General features: G+C 33.7%; 1 protein-coding gene across 1 annotated transcript; it reads left to right on the plus strand.

The window, feature by feature from the left end:
• Window positions 1-5,164: 5,164 nt before the first annotated feature.
• LOC117342935 (rhomboid-related protein 4-like) lies at window positions 5,165-9,626 on the plus strand. Its single transcript, XM_033905233.1, has 6 exons — window positions 5,165-5,777; window positions 6,531-6,680; window positions 7,115-7,195; window positions 7,864-7,932; window positions 8,559-8,756; window positions 9,238-9,626. Exons 1-6 carry the CDS (start codon window positions 5,318-5,320, stop codon window positions 9,306-9,308), a joined length of 1,029 nt encoding a protein of 342 aa, XP_033761124.1. The 5' UTR covers window positions 5,165-5,317; the 3' UTR covers window positions 9,309-9,626.
• The last annotated feature ends 8,251 nt before the right edge of the window (window positions 9,627-17,877 follow it).

The raw sequence follows: 17,877 nt of genomic DNA on the forward strand, positions 1-17,877 counted from the left end.
AGGATGTCAACTATTTAAATGAGATCTTCTAAGATAACTTAGATGTTGGCTTTAAATTATAGCTGTGTGTATAAATCATGTATATGCTTAATTGTGTGTGCATAATTAAAACTTACAAAAAGGCACGGGAACTTGGCTTATTCTCAATTCTCTGTCCACACATGTGTAATCATTACTGTATTATATGTTATGGATCATGTGTTGGGATGTTTCTGACTATTTATACAACATATGCATGTAGATAATTTTGTTATATCATTAACAGTTTAACACCGGTATGTTTTCATGATGTAATATATATGTATGTGTGTGCATTACGTTTAGCTCTGTGATATAATTTATCGTCTCGAAACCTTCATGGCTCGACAACATGTTGGTTATTGTTAACACATGAAAATCTCTCTATATATTAATGTATATATACTGTTCTTTGTTTACAGTATCTACTAATTCAAACTTGTATAACTGTAAATTACACGTTCTATGTCTGTATATATGTGATCATTTGTAATGTACTTGTGTCTTGATTAAAGAGTTAGATTGTCTCGAAAATTCGATAATTTGCTTGTCTGTTCTGTCGTTATTACTACATGACCAATGATATATATACAGTATATACATATTGGCACGTGTATGCTAACATTTTACACAGCGTCCCGTCTATTAAATAAAACTTAATTAGATCAAATAAAAAACGACACCGCCATTGTCGACTGCTCATGCCGTGAAATTGTAAATACATTTACTTGAAAACTATTGTACCACAGTCCGTACTGGGGTCATTTATAGGGCCTATGTGTAGTAGAATTATATTTAAACATGAACACCTGCCTCTCGAACAGCATGTTATACAGTACAGTACGTACTGTACATGTAGGCTACCTGTCAATAAGCACCACGTGTATATTCGTAGTGTACCGCATAAAATATTAGTACATATAGCTTTAACTCACCCGAGCCATCCTGTTCCTGTGTGATGTAATTCTGGTTGTAATTCCCTCAACTATACAAGTGTATGTGTGTTTAAAACGTACACATGGTTTCAGAAGGTACACATATATATGGTACGCCACGCTGACACGTGTTATTGGACACAGCAGTGCTAGATATGTAGCAGGTTGTCTGCAAATCGTGCCGTGTAATACACACTGACAACACTGCCGTGTGTGGGAGTATAACGGAAGCGTTGACCAAGAGTACGTTCAGTATAACTCTATACTTAAATTATCTCAATTTGTCCAAAATAACACAATCCAATTTATTCCAACGTACACGGGAAGATGATTGCGACAAGTATGAACTATAATAATTTAATAACATTGACAGATTTTTATTTGAAATATGTATATTGATTTTGTTGAATCAAATAACTGTACAGGTGTGTAAACATCTTATTAACTAACTGTCAGTATATTAGAATATCGTGTAAAACACTCATGCAAATAAAACATTATAGGATTATCATGTGTTTTCTCCTGGACTGTATGTAAATATGTTATCAATTAAGTGTCACTTTATTACAATATCGTGTAAAACACTCATGCGTATAAAACATTATAGGTTTATCATGTGTTTTCTCCTGGACTGTATGTAAATATGTTATCAATTAAGTGTCACTTTATTACAATATCGTGTAAAACACTCATGCACATAAAATATTATAGGTTTATCATGTGTTTTCTCCTGTTTTTAAAGAAGTGGATGTGTCTGCATCAGCAGTTATAGTATTTATAGCTAAAATATTAGCCCAGTCTCCTACCAAAGTAAGAGTATATATACATATGTAGGAACTAATAGTTTGTCTTGGTACGCCATGTACTTACCAGCTTGTCTCATATGCTGATAGCCTTTCACCACTTTCGATGCCATCCTTGATGTGATTTCAATTAATAGTCATATTATAATCATAATCATCATCTTTTCTTTCTTTCTTTTCTTTTATGTAGGAATTCAAAATTTAAGATCCTTCGACGGCATCATAGTTTTAAAATTCTTTGTATTTCTTGATTAAGAACCTTTATCGAAGTGTTAATTATTGTCGATCTATCCTGTTATCATACCAATTTATACATGTAGTTATAATACCCCGTGATTCTGTTGTCACCAACTCGGTTCTTATTTTGAGAGCGTAGCATTTATTGTATACATACATAGCTTCACACGGGGAATGTCATGACAATGAAGTACGGATCAAGATTCTATGATGGACAGATTTACTTGGAAAACCATACCTCTTCGCTCTCTCCGACGGCATTCTGATCAATCAGATCTGGAGTTAGCCTACTTCCTTTCGTTTTATAAATTGAAGCCGATGGGGCCGAGAATGTGCCCGACGAACATGTATCTAGAGCACATGTCGAGACACCAATAACATAATATAACGTTCATGTTCAAATTATAAGCCATCTTTAAAAAAAATAACCTATTGTGATATACCACAATATTTTCCAATTTAGTTTAAATAATATTTTATTGGGTATCCAACCATATTACACATAAATTTTGTGTATATATCAATATGGGATTGGAAAATAAGGTTAGATGTTATATGTATTGATTTCCCAGGTACATCGAAAGGCAAATGAATCTATGTACGGAAATTGAAACACCTTGTTTCAATGTGGACTGAAAATAATGAGTTAAACAATTAACGATTACATATATATGCACGTGTGATGAATAGAATTACTCGTAAACAAGATTCGCGATGTCTTTTAACTGTTATAAATCATTTGAAGTGAATAACGTTGCTATTATACAAGAAAGCGATACTCTTTACAAATAGCGAAGTTTTGATTTATATCAATTGTTGGATACCCCGTAAATGGGAAAAAATCACCGACTCTTAATTATCTTTTTTTCATGGTATTCCGTGGAATTTCTCAAATTCTATCAATCAATAGGATTTCCGTTTCAAATATATATTATTTTTCAATTATTCAATTGGATTATTGTAGAAAATATTAATTCCAAAGTCGTCCAGACACGCCTACGACAAACGGACCGGGAACAGCTCAAGACTACAAGATTTCACCTTCACCGAATATTACCAAGTACACGTCAGTGGAGTGATTTGATTGGTCCAAAATATAAACATCGCCAACATGGCTGCGCCCATGTTCCTACTTTCACATTGGATGATGTAAGTCTTTGCTGACGGTGAAAACTGTGGAAATAATTCAAGTCATCCTTATTGGATTACGGAAGTGATTTGAAATTGAGAAATAATCAGGAGCAACTGCGTGTTTAATGGCCAATATTTTGCTTTAAACACGCATAATCGTGTTTCGGTAATATATACATAGTGTCTAGTGTAGTAGGATTGGAAAAATGCACGGCCAGACCGGGGTTCGAACCCGGGACCTCCGAACACTAGCCGGATGCTCTACCGATTGAGCTACCTGGTCGCCGACGATCGACCCGGTCCAGTTCCGCTACACTCTTCCCTCCCTTTTTTTTAAAGTCTTCGACCCGAAGACTTCACAACTCACAACCCAGGTTCGGGTATCCCCTTGTCAAGTATTCACCTTACTTGAAACAAGGTTTGGCCACAGGCACCAAATGTAGTAGGATTGGAAAAATGCACGGCCAGACCGGGGTTCGAACCCGGGACCCGGGACCTCCGAACACTAGCCGGATGCTCTACCGATTGAGCTACCGACGATCGACCCGGTCCAGTTCCGCTACAATAGAGTCTTGTTATTAGCTGATTAGGACTAGCTGTTTGTGTTAGCACTAGTTTCCTCTGGTCCTGACACCAGACATGGTGTCATGGCCAAAGGAAACTCGGACTATGTTTGTGTTAGATCCACTTTCTATTGTTAATTTGGGCAGATCAAAAACTTTTAAATAGTTATAAATAAGAAATTCTGTAATAAATGTAACTGTTGTCACACATAATTTATTCAATTGTTTGATTCTTGTGTCGAGGTATATGTAGCCCGAATTTCCTCTGGCCCTGACACCACTACACCAGACATGATGGAAACTCGGGCTAGTGTAAGGGCCCCGGATCTTAATTGGCCCTCTTCTGGCAATGAACTTAACTAATTAGTATAAGCTTTCAGCTTGAATTGTTTTCCAATCCTATATATGTTTATATGATTTGTATTGTGATGTTATGTGTAAGTATACTTGAATAATAATAAAATATTGTTTAAAATAATCTAATAAAGTTAGCTTTACTTAACATTACTGGAAGCTCATCTTTCATATAGTCCATTGCACATGAACATGATTTTGACACTAGGGTACCACACTGGACAGTGAGTTTGTCTCAAGCTCAGACCACAGGGGTTTGTAATGAATGATAATGATAATGCAGTGATAATCCAAAATAGGATTATATGTTTATATTAGTCTCAACTCTGTTTTGAATTATGAAATATATTGCAGACTCCTGGAAGCTACGATGTAGCTGGCTAGTGTCTTGAGCTCTCATGGACATATATTGTGTCAGTCTGTGAATTTAATTGCTTCCTAATGGAGCTAAAGGAGTCGGGTAACCTCCGCACTTATTCAGTTCATCACATTGAGCTCTGCATGGAAAATATGTACCTAAGTACCGACTTTTCTTCAAAAAGTGGCGAAAATGAAAATACTGAGGTGTCCATGTGGTGAAAATATAAGATTTTCGATTTGAGGGGAAAAACTTAATCAGGAAAGAGGGAATAGTGTAACAGAGAGCAATGTCATCCGAACTACCGGTACTGTAGGACAGGCTGGTGTTGGGAATTTCTCTTTCCTGTAGTGTTACAATGTCTTGTATAGAGAACCATGCAGTTAGAGATCTAAACCTGATATATAATACAATATTAACTCTATCAGGCTGTTGAGAATTTCCTGTTAGCCTGTATGTACATTATGTACATGTATAGCCTGAAAGATTTTTTTAGTCAAATGTTAATGCTGTGCTTTGAAATTGGAATAATGTCTAATATTGTTTGTTTTTGTTTCTGTTTTTTGTTGTTTTTTTTTTTTTCAAATATTGTAACACTTTTGACCTAAGATAAATCATACTTTAATTTAGCTTCATTTCCATCAAAATGGGAGAAGGGGCACACAATGTACATGTTATATGTATTATTCACAAACTTATTTAGTGTTTTCTTCATTTGGATAAATTTACTTCTGTGTTTAATATATAATATTGTGTCTTATTTCAGAAAGCAGAGCATTTGTGTACATTCAATCTGGATGAAGAAGGTTGAACTGCTTTAGGAAGTAGAAGAAACAATACTGATTAAGACAGTGTACTTCCACAACTAATACAACATACTACTACATTCTGCATTTGGTTCAGCACAATTAAGGAACTATGTTTGCTGGGCGAAGACGTGGTGGTCAGGGCAATTTGGGAGTCCTACTGCTGGGAGCCCAAATGATGAGGATGGGGATCCATACTATCCCTGCTGTCACCTTGGCAACTGTGGTTCTACAGGTTGCTATATTCCTTCAGTTGGGCGACCTTCCAAGGTGGTTTGGTCCTCCCCGGAGTGTCTGTATGAGTGCTTACAAGGTTTGGTATAAAGGAAACTGGAAACTTTTGATACTGGCCTCTCTTACACATGCAGATGATATACATCTATACTACAATATGGCATCAATGCTGTGGAAAGGGAAACAACTGGAAAACAGATTTAAAAGCTTGTACTTTGCTTTTCTTTTAGCTGTATTCACAATACTTTGTGGCGTCGTCCTAATAGGTCTGAATATGGCTTTGACTTTTTTCACTGATGACCAGTCGTACGAGTTAACATGTGCAGTTGGATTCTCAGGTAAATATTCCAAAGAGTGAGTGAGCTTCTGATACAGAGCTGTGCTAGTCATCCATCTGTTCTCTGCCCAGCATCAACTTTTCCCTTAAACAATTTCTGCCCATGGTACTGATATTGGGCCTGTATCATGTTGTAATGAAGGGCTACAAAGCTTAAATTGTTCTAATAAAAACATGACCTCAATTTGCTTTCAAGGTCACAGGGTCATATGTGGTCAAATCTTCAAATAGCTATTTTCTCAATAACAAAAAGGACCAGGGTACTGATATTGGACCTGTATTAAGCTAGGATAAAGGGTTACCAAAGGTGTTCAAATGAATGACCTTGACCTGCTTTCAAGGTCACGGATAAAATGACTATAAATCTAAAACCAAATTTCCCCAATGACAAAACACCCATGCAGTGTGCTGATATTTGGCCCGTTACATGCAGGGATAAAGTGGTACCAAGTTAGTTTAAAGGAATGACCTTGACCAACTTTCAAGGTCACAGAGTCATGTATTCAGATATTTAAATGACTTCTTTTCAAATACCAAAATGCCTTAGCCCCCGATATAAGGCCACTAACATGCTGAGAAAACTATATTTATTAAGTGATTTAGCTTAACCCACTTATAAGATCACTTTGTGCAAATGTGATAAAGTCTTTAAAAAAAATTTAGGGTCTTTAATATAAGTTTTTAAAGATAAGGGTACCTGATCAAAGCTGACAGTTTTACACATGACACTTTCCTTGAATTTTGTATCTTACAGGTGTGCTGTTTGCCCTGAAAGTACTGGTGAGCTACTACAGTCCCCGAGGGACCCAGTACATATTGGGTTTCATCCCTGTTCCTACCCGCCATGTCTTCTGGGCAGAACTGGTCCTCATACAAATCATAACGCCACATGCATCATTTACAGGTAGGGAGTGTGAGATTTTTTACCCCTTTAATATTCTTGATAATTATTTTAGTCATGTAAACATGACATTTGAATTTAACAGTGTATACTAGCAGCATTACAATTCAATTCCAAACTATACACAGCATACATGTATGTATATTATATTGATCCATGTAACATATACTTTTCACATTAAATGAAAGAAAGGTGTAAGTGTCATGAACTTACAGCGTAATACATAGAGTGTACTGTTTCAATACTGACAATTCTAATTTGCTCAAAGTCAATTAATTGATTTTAGTATCTAATGCAGAAGCTCTATTTGCGAGAATTATTGGGAAGAAGTATAGTAGCCATGCATGATTGGCTGACAGCAGACTTGCTCTAGGGATCTACAAAATATTTTGACTTCAGAACCCTGAGTTGTATATTAACATGTATTTGTAATTTAGGACACCTGGCAGGAATTCTGGTTGGTCTACTGTACATAAAAGGACCGCTGAAGACCCTCATGGATAGCTTTGTACCCACAGGTATATACAGAATGATATGTATTACAATACCTGTATATGTATATATCTAAATGACAGAAAAACGAAAATGATTTCTGCAATGATTACACTGTTAGCAGTGCCTCAATCAAGGTTACTAGTATATACTGTAGCAGGGATTTGAGGAATACAGCTGCCCATTATGAAATTTGGGGGAAATAAAGGCCTTAAGTGTCTTAAATTATTCTTTAAACTTTAACATTTTTCAGCTATTCTTTGCTACAATTCTTACATATTTCATGAAAATTTTGGGGGATTTCCCTCGTTTTGGATAATTTTCTCCTGTTTTATGTGATTTTTTCTTGATGGGGAATTCATTTTTATTCAAAGGGAAGAACAGTATGATCAGTGGCGAATACTACTGGTTCCTAATTTCGGTAGTAAGGTCGGTCTCAGTTAACCTCTGTGAAGGTCAAAGTCTCTTCATATCAATAGAAAATCATTTCTACCTCACTTGGATTCCCCAGCAATGTTAATGAACTGTTTGATTAAACTAGAATTTCTGAAAGAATTTTTTTTTGTTTAAACTGACCAAAACTCATTGTTCTCTTTATAATTTCACTAGTCGTTAACAAAACTGTTAAAACATTTACCAGCAATACATATGTTATCTTGAAATATACAAACAAGATGTCTGCCTGCTGTTTCAGCACCTTCCTACACATACACTGCCCAGAGAAGTGGCTACAATGCCAGGCATTCATATGGATCAGGACCTGGTAAGTATTGGTTGTCATAGTTAAACAACAACAGATTTGATTATTGGTCTGGTCAGGGTAAGTTTTGGTTGTCATAGTTACACAACACCAGGCTTGAGTTAGGTCCTGGTAAGTATTGGTCGTCATAGTTACACAGCACCCGGTATATATAATTACAGATTTGATCCTGGTAAGTATTGGTTATCATGGCAACACTTCCTAGAAGAACCGAGGGATCTTATAAATGACCTATAGGAACATTTTCTGTAGGGGTATCTTCATGCAAAATATTGAGTTTGATTGAATATTCAAGATGGCCACCAGTGGTTGTCACCATTATTACTGCATGACTACTGAAAGGATCTTCCGGGTATCCCTGGAGCTAAAGTGTACTGTAGGTCATGCATGTTTTTGTTTTATTCCATTTTATTTGTTGTTAAAAATGATCACCTCTTAATAATACCACATGTGTCTACATCTGGTTAGTGTTTATAGAAATAATATTAGCCCCTACTCCTACTAAATCAACAAGGTGTAACACTTGCCTCATTTTCAACTTCATAATTATAAGAAATTTATTAGGAATGATGTATTTTCACTTGGATGATTTTCAATTCATGACTTGACTAAATCATTCCTCTAAATAGGTCAAAGATCTGGCTACAGAGATCCAAACCAACAGCCTCGGGGGACACCTAGAGGATATGGCTGGAATGTAGATGGGAATGCCCCTGGGGAAGGGGACAACGCCCCAGGGGGAAGGGACTACAGTTACTACACAGGGGGACTCAGCGAGGAGGAGCAGACAAGACAAGCCACAGAGCAGAGTCTCAATCGGAACAGAGGTAACAATTATTAGTCTGAAATTGAAGCAACTGAGGCCGAGGAAAAATAGAATCTTGGACTTTGGTTTAGGACTTGTCAATTTCGAATAGTCAATAAATGGTTTACGGATGCTGGGGCTTTGCATTGAAGTTCCCCTTTTGATTGGTACTGTAACAGTTATGATATCGTGTAAATTTATTTAAAATTTTCTTTGTTAGGCAACATAGCTTAACAGATAAGTAATATTGAGACAAACAGCATATGCATTTAGTTTATGTGAGGGTGTACATCATTTTGGAGATTAGAAGGGGAGGGTTGGTGGCGTTTATGAGCATGAATGTGGGGTATATATTATGCACCTAGTAGCTAGCACATAAATTGCCACAAATATAATCAAACTAATAGATTTTACATTTTAAAGTATAAATACATAGTGTGAAAATATTAAGCTTTGACACCGAAACTTAACATTGTAAAATCTGTGTATTTAACATTTAATAGGTGAAAACCAGGAGAGGCTGTACCCAGATTTAGAAGATTTACGACAGAGACGTCAGAACAGATACCAATGAGACATTGAAGAGACACAATTAGGACTAACAATTTAAGTGAGACACTAGATATTCACATCAGGGAGTCGGGACTATATAACAGTGTATCCTCATCTTGTCAGGACATATCAACATTGTGACTGGTGCTCAATCTAACACAGGAAATGGTACATTCATCGTCATCATTCTCATTCATACCAAAGGAAAGGTCTTTGAATAGATCATCATTCATCTGTTATTATTCACTAAGTGAGGAAAACCATGCATTTGAATTGTACATACTACTTGCCAAGCTACATAACCTGTTCATTACATGTTCATTAAAGATTTTCTTTCATACAAATGACTGGAATAATTTTTTTAACATTATACAAATTTAAAACAAGTAATTTTTCAGTAAGGGTACACTAATAGTCTGCAATTATTTACATACTACAGTATATATTGATACAATCTGCATAAGTTTAACAAATTTTGACTCATAACCTGGGCAAAACATTTTATCATTTTTATTGCTCTGGATAGCTTGTGACAGGTCTCCTGTATAATGTCATCAGTGAGGTAGCCACAAGCTACTACAAGGAGACAACCCCCCAAATTTATCTTGGCTGTTGACAAATAAATAAACAAATTGTTAATCATGATATTTCTGTAACATGCATCTTAATTGTCCAAGGTAATTTAAGTCCAGTGTTCCGTCTTAACAGTATTGATTTGCAATATGAAACAAGAACTACAATATAATTTTGCATCGAAAATGGTTTATTTATACAAGTATTTCACTGTAACAAACGGCTGCCACAACCATGTACATCACAGGAATGAACAATCTTAACAAATGTGACCTATATCCTGTACATAATTTTCTAACATACATACCCTGGAAATGCACTTGTACCCTACATGTCAAAACACTACAATTATGTCTATGCTTTAAAAGTGAAAAGTATAATGTCCATTTTGAGAGTGTCCACTTACAAATTTGTCTCTCTTGATGGGAATTGAATTTAAAAATTATTTGCTTACATCTTTTCCTAGAAAATGAGTTATGTTTCATAAAGGAGGAGTAAAATCTTAAACGTCGTTAACATGTTACATGTTAAACTTGTTAATAAAAGCAGAGTAAACAGGGGCTCGCATTCAGGTAGATACATATCTGGACACTGTCATCAATTGAAATGTTATTTTGAAAGTGACCGAAATTGAAACCTAATATAGAACTTTATGGTGTGTTGTGATGAGATGTGAAAAACGACTAAATCTGTCCAAGGGTTAATGAAAGAGCTTGTACACAAGCTTTGTATGGACACATGGATGGATGGACCAACTTGTGCAGCCACAAATGCCCAGGCAAAGTAATTACTTGATCACTATACATATTCACCCCTTTATTAAGTGGAGATATCTTACAACATTTCTTCTGACATTTCCTCAATTTGTGACATAAAATTGTAAATAAATAAATTCTATATTACATTGACCCTGGTGTTAAGAACTTCCGAGTGCATATTGGAAGTTACAATAATCTGTACTAATGATGTTCTCAAAGAATGTTTGCCAAGTAAATACATAAAATTACTACAATTAGCAAAATTATACAATGTACCAATTCGTTATTATTACAAGTATCAATTTACTATACCAATTAACTTCTCCAATTAAAATACAATGAACTGAATTTACTGTTAACAGTATCAATTCAATATGGTAATACACTGATTCATTATACAATGTACCATTTAATCATACAATGTACCAATTAATCATACAATGTACTGATTCATTATACAATGTACTGATTCATTATACAATGTACCAATTCATTATACAATGTACCGATTCATTATACAATATACAGATTCTTAAACAATACACCGATTCATTATACAATGTACCAATTAATCATACAATGTTCCGATTCATTATACAATGTACCAATTCATTATAAAATGTGACAATATACCAGGTAGATAATGTTGAAAATGACTGTACTTACTCATCTGCTTTTTTTACTCTATTTGAATCTGATTTAGTTAAGTTCTAAATTTTAATATGATACAGGTAACATTTCATAATTATAATATACATGTAACACTCCCACAATAAATGAATATTACCGTATTGGACCTTCAGATTGTGATGAACACACATGCCCCTTGTAATAATTAATGATAATATTTATCAATATAATACCTAAACTTTACAAAGTAAATTTCACCCTATCAACCCATTCAAAATTGAATTAATGTCAGCTGATAATGTTCAATTCCTATCAATAAATAGCTTAAAATTAACAAACCATCAAATAACTCATCATAAAAACATTGATTATATAATTAATATATAAATAAAGGTAAGTTATATATAATAAAACATTGAATGCATAACAATAATTGTCAGAAGACATCATAGCTCAATGAGTGTGTTGAAATTCTTATTTAATAGCTATTCATTAAAGTAGGTCAAAAGTCATAATTAAGGGTAGCAAAACTGCTAATTATATAATGTAGCACCAAAGGAAATTTATTAACACAATGGAAACATGTCAAATAAGGTTAATATATACTGTACCCAAGGTTTTTTTTTCAAGTTAAGTCAAAGGTCATATTCAAGGTCAGCAGGTCCACAAATGTAGCACCAATGAAAAGTCTTGTCATAAGGAACACACATGTTAAATATGAAAGCCTTCTCTTGTACGATTAGCATAATGTGGCCAAGGTTTTTTAAAGGTAGGTCAAAGGTCGCAGTCAAGGTCATAATGTGGTCACACCTAAGAGACGAAACTAGTCAACTACATGATTAAAGCTGATCCACCCAGCACGACGTTGTTATGGTCATCTTTACCCTTTGACTACTCAACTTCACAGCCGGACTCTTGCTGGGTAACACAGAACCATATACCGAACTATTTACACAGACGTTGGATCTCCCAACCCCCATAGAATGTGGCTAAGGTTATAGTTTTTTAAAAGTAGGTCAAAGGTCATAGTCAAGGTCAGTAGGTCCGTGAATGTAGCACCAATAGAAAGATCTTTTACACAAGGAGTACATGAGTGAATTACCTCTAGCAAGCTGTATCCTCATTTTAAGTATTGACACAATACTGTTTTATATACATACATTGCAATACCCCCCGCAGTGGTGAGGATATAGCAATAGCTCCCCTGGACTTCATCCCGGCGAGCTAAACAAATTAATTATATACGAAAGATCAATTTTATAATTTACAAATATCTAATAACATGTATATATTCTATAAACAATAAATTATTTTTAAAAGAACATTGATTAATAAAATCAATCATAAGTACAAGAGATAGCACAATCTCAGGAAATGACAACAGGAATACACATTAGAGCAATTTCCACACCGGTTGACTGGGTTAAAAACTGGAAAACTTAATGGCATGATTACAGTACAGGAAGGCGCGTTAATCTAAAATGTTGAATTGAAAATAATTTAATTTAAACACACATAATCTACAATTATTATATTTCCTCACAAAAACATTGTCCATTCAATTTATATATCAATGTGTGATTAAAAATTGTATGACTTTCTTTTACTTTAATTTCATATGAGAAATGCAATTTTTATAATACTGTAATTAATTTTTCTTTGTTTTCATGGTAAATACTCAAATGTGATTGGTTGAAAAAATTCTTTTCATTCTTCTATGAAAGAAATTCCGAGAATGGCGCGAAAAATGTGACGTCACAATACGACAATTGACATTGCATATTGATTTGAGAAAAAGAATCACATTTAAAACCAGTAAAATTGTACATAGAACATGTTTTAAATTAGAAAATCATTTTCAAAAATTAATTATAAGCGTTGATGTCAATTTTGTTCTAGTTTCATCAGGATATGAAACAAATTTTGTTTGCAAACTTCTGTAAGAATCCGCTACGTGGAATCATACAGTTTGCAAACAAAATTTGTTTCAATTACCCCGATGAAACTAAAAAAAATTACATCAATGCTTAAATGTATGTGAAAAATTGGTCAGTAATTAATTATCTGTACAATTATATATAATGAGTTATTAGAAGACAATCATCAATATTTCCTTAATTAGTAAACTATAATTATGAGTGAATTCAAAACAAAACAATGTAAGCTATTTTTTAAACTCATTTATTGAGAGTTGTCACCCTGAAAACTGAACAATATATTTCTCACATGAACATATCAAAGTTCCTAGCAAGACTTAAAGTATTAATAAATATTTGGACCAAAAATCTCAAGTTTGTTATTTGAATTAAAGTTAACATTTTTAACACAACCTCCGGTACTGTGATAGGATAACGGGGAAAATAATCATGAAATGCATTCTTGTGACTAATTCTCCAGTTTGGTATGCAATTTCGTGCACTGGAGATTGTCAAATTGAAATAAATCAGAGACACCAGTCCAATGTCAATTGGATACTTAAAAAGTATGTTATTTTAGCAAGACTCAAACTAGGGGCTATTCCATTAAAGTATCTACTTGACCCCAGGACTCCCAAAATAAATCACTTCTATCCATGGTTGAATTCCCTTCCTATTACTTCTATGTAATTTATTAATTAATTTCTATTATAAAACCTGGAGTCCTGGGGTGGGATAGATGTATTACTAGAATAGCCCTGAATAACATAAAAAATAAAATGATATTAAAAACTTAAATGTTGTGACAAAGTGAAATATTTGTGAACTACTGTAAGCTAGATGAACAAAACAATTCAATCACATTGTAATATTTGCCCATATATAATGAATATAATTATTCTGCGGACGCTACAGTGGGGGCCCTGAACATTACAACCTATATACTCCCAAAACCATTACCGTAAATATTCAGAAAATACTGTAAAATGTTGAATATTCATGGTGTGTAAAACTTCATGGTTTTTGTGGTAAATAATGAACCATGAAAATAAATTCAATAGATTTTACTTGAAATACTGGAAGGATTATGTTGAATTATCAACATGGGTAGATTCTACACAGGAAACTTTGTCTCATGAAGCTCACAAATAAGCCTTATACGGCATATTTAAGGACACCAATAATAAAAATATTTCGAGTTAGGCTAATACTATATATATAATACACACAGAACATATGTCAAACTACATATAAATTTATTAAATATTGATAATAAAAGACTGGGTGAAGTTATCGCCCTATGAATGCCATACCACAGACTTACCTGGTAGCTACAACATGTAAAATGTCTGTGGTTGATTGTATAGTTTTAGGGAGCTTTATAAGTTAGAGCGCCTGCCACGTAACCTCAGGTTAAGATCTGAGGTTCAACACTCCCTACCCTTGTTGGTTTGTGTTTCTCAGGGAAGCTGTTGTGGTTTGTCCTTAGTCACAAGACAATTTACCCTAATTGCTCTGGATGGCATGCGACGGATGGATTTTCAGTGAAGAAGTCACCAACTGCTACAGTAAGACCCCCCGCAAAATGACGCTGGCTATTCACGTTGCGATAAACCCAGCAAACAAACAAACTACAGTTTTAATTGCTCTACTTTTAAGACTAAAGGGAAATTCCTTCAAACAAATATGACTAGATAATTCAATACTCAGTTCCTCTCCATCTTCTAGTATGTAATAAGGCAAGGCTGTATAGTCCAAACTTTAGGAAATAATCAATATCTGGATAGCATTTGCTATAATTTATTTTCATTCAAAAGCAGTTTTGTATCAAAAGTAGCTGGGGAATAAGTGGCAAAAATTTCTGTTTTGTAAGTTTATACTTAACAGCAAAAATTCTTTTATTTCCCCTTTATTTCCCGATTTATCCACCACTATTAAACAAGATATACTTTTGTAGTAGACTTAGTATGCATATAAATGCATGTACATGACCCCTTATATAATGAATGGTCAATTGTTTGGGCAGAGTTACAAATTGTAACTTAATGCATCAATATAACTATTATCTATTATGTATTGTTAAACATGTGGCAGCTGGATAATGATAATAAAAATGTATTGAGAAAATTTCCAATAACTTGAATAATGCAGTAAAAGCATAAAAATTACATTATATATAATTGTATGATATGGTTTAGGAACAATTAAAGCAATTGTTTTTAAATAACTCATCAATAATGGTCAAATGATATTATGATTCATCACTTTGTGTAAGTTTGGCTAATAATTAATGATAAAAGTTTGAAATTAATTTGTCAATAATTACCCAAATTACCAGTTTTGAACACTGCATGACATTAATTGGACTTTAATCTGAGGTATAAAGGGTTAAAAATCTATGACTAAATTTATATGTGTGGGTGCCTGGAAAAAACACATGCTCCAATTTTTTAAATTGTTTTCGATCCCCCCCCCCCCCCCCCCCCCCCTCTTTTTGATGTGTTTGTGTGAAGTTGCACAAAAATTGTTTTTGAATTATTTCCCCTTTTTGATGAGTGTGTGAAGTTGCACAATTTCCCTAATTAAATTGCATGACATATGTTACAGAGCACATTTGTATGGTATCATTTTCCCACATTTGTCTCTGATTTTATGAGTCAGTGCATGGCCGTCCAGTTCTGTTATTGAATACTGGAACTTACATATTGTAGTTAACTTTTACAATATTCGCAATATAATAAATTATTACTTAATACATTGGCTACATTTACTAGAGGTGGGGTATATCTAGCACCATAAATTAGATTCATATAGTTATATTAACATTATATAATTGAAAATGTAACATCAGGTTATTAACTTAACGATTTGCAAAAAATATTCGGACAAACAAATCTTCACTTTACATACAAAAATAAAATACACTCTGTCAATCTATAGCCTTCAACATATTTACATGGTATGTTTGTGACTAAAAGCAAAACATTACAAAAACTATAAATTATACAAAAATATTTTTCCCAAGAAATAATAATAATAAACTTCTTATTATAATATACAATTACTGCCTTTTGATAAGGTCGATAAATTTTATTAACCTGAGAAAAATATTAACCAAGGAAGAACTCAGAGGTTGATATTTTATTCAAGTTAATAAAACCATGTATCAATGTAAATAAAATTGCTGTAGTAGTTTTATTATAAATAAATATAAATTTCTTTTTCCGCATTTTGATGAAAAAAAAGAGGAAAAAAAGAATACAAGCAAAAAATCTTATAGATGCATCCGGAAGTCATAAATACAAAGTATCTATTTATATCTTAACACCATACAATCAATACAATTAATTTATACAATTCATTACATTCAGTACACTAATTCACAAATAATGGAATACCTTTCAAGCATTTCAATTGATTGCAAAATATTTGACCATACCAGAGGAGATATATCTCATAATCTATTTTTCAAAACACCAAATTAACCAGCTTTTTTTGGGACGGCCAGTTTATATAACTTTTTAGTGGGAAACCTGTGACATTACTTTAGCCAATCAGATAGTGAAAAAATATCATTTTACAATAATTATTAATATAATAAATAGCATCATAACTATTTTGACCACAGACATATGGAATGATAAATGGGTGGGATTTGAATATGGTACAGGGATGGCAGAGGGGCCATCTACGCATACACTTACACATTATTGTCCCTACTCCCTACCTAATGAGACCCTCCAATGTTTGTGTCTTGAGTTATATAAAACAACAATGGATAATCAGATAGAAACTTAATATGAAATACAGTTAATATATGAAAAAAAATCACGTCTTGCATCTAAACAGCTGTCATGACACTGGTGCTCATTTCACACATCTACACAAAAACTTACAATGTACACCTAAGATAACAAATCACTGGCCCAGTGATCTGTGGTAAATATAACAAAAATATGCTAAAACAATACAATTATAAATAATGTCACCTATACAATATATGATCTATGGACGATGGATATGTAATCTTCGTATATCACATTCTTAAGGTTTTCATTGTGCCTATTAAAAACCTGGATTCTTCCAACTAAATCCAGGTCAAATCTTGTGTTCCTATATACAGATACAGGTAAGAAAAATTTGTTTGCAAATACACACAAGAAAAAAAAATGGTGGACCGAAATAAGGTCATTCAATTTATTTATGAATCAATTTTTCATATTTCATTTTTTGTGCCAAAACTCTTTCCAAAGCTATTGATTAAGGACTGATGCAGATCTCAGAAGGAACTGACCAAAATTACCATACAATTTAGGTCACTGTATATCATTTATTTAGACATTTTCCCTCAATGAATGTTTTGTGAATAACAATCGGAATTGTAATTACCGTATTTATTCTAATAAATGCCCCCCCCCCCCCCCCCCCCCCCCCCCCCTTTTTTGGAAAAATTTCTCGATTTGAGAAAAAGGACTTACCGTTGTTATGTATTATGTAATGTACAACTACCGTAAATATAAATAACAAAGTTTATGTTTCTTGCAATTTCATACACGGGTGTCAAAATGTTTGTCACTTAGTTTTACAATGTTTTGGATACATATACACATGTTTCATGGTGTGAAATGGGTATATACAACAGATCTCACAACTTACCAACTCTGAAAGTTTGATCTCCATTAAACGCCTCCCCCTCCCCCCCCCCCTCCTCCCC

This window comes from Pecten maximus, chromosome 14 (genome assembly GCF_902652985.1).
Source record: "Pecten maximus chromosome 14, xPecMax1.1, whole genome shotgun sequence".
NCBI lineage: Eukaryota > Metazoa > Mollusca > Bivalvia > Pectinida > Pectinidae > Pecten > Pecten maximus.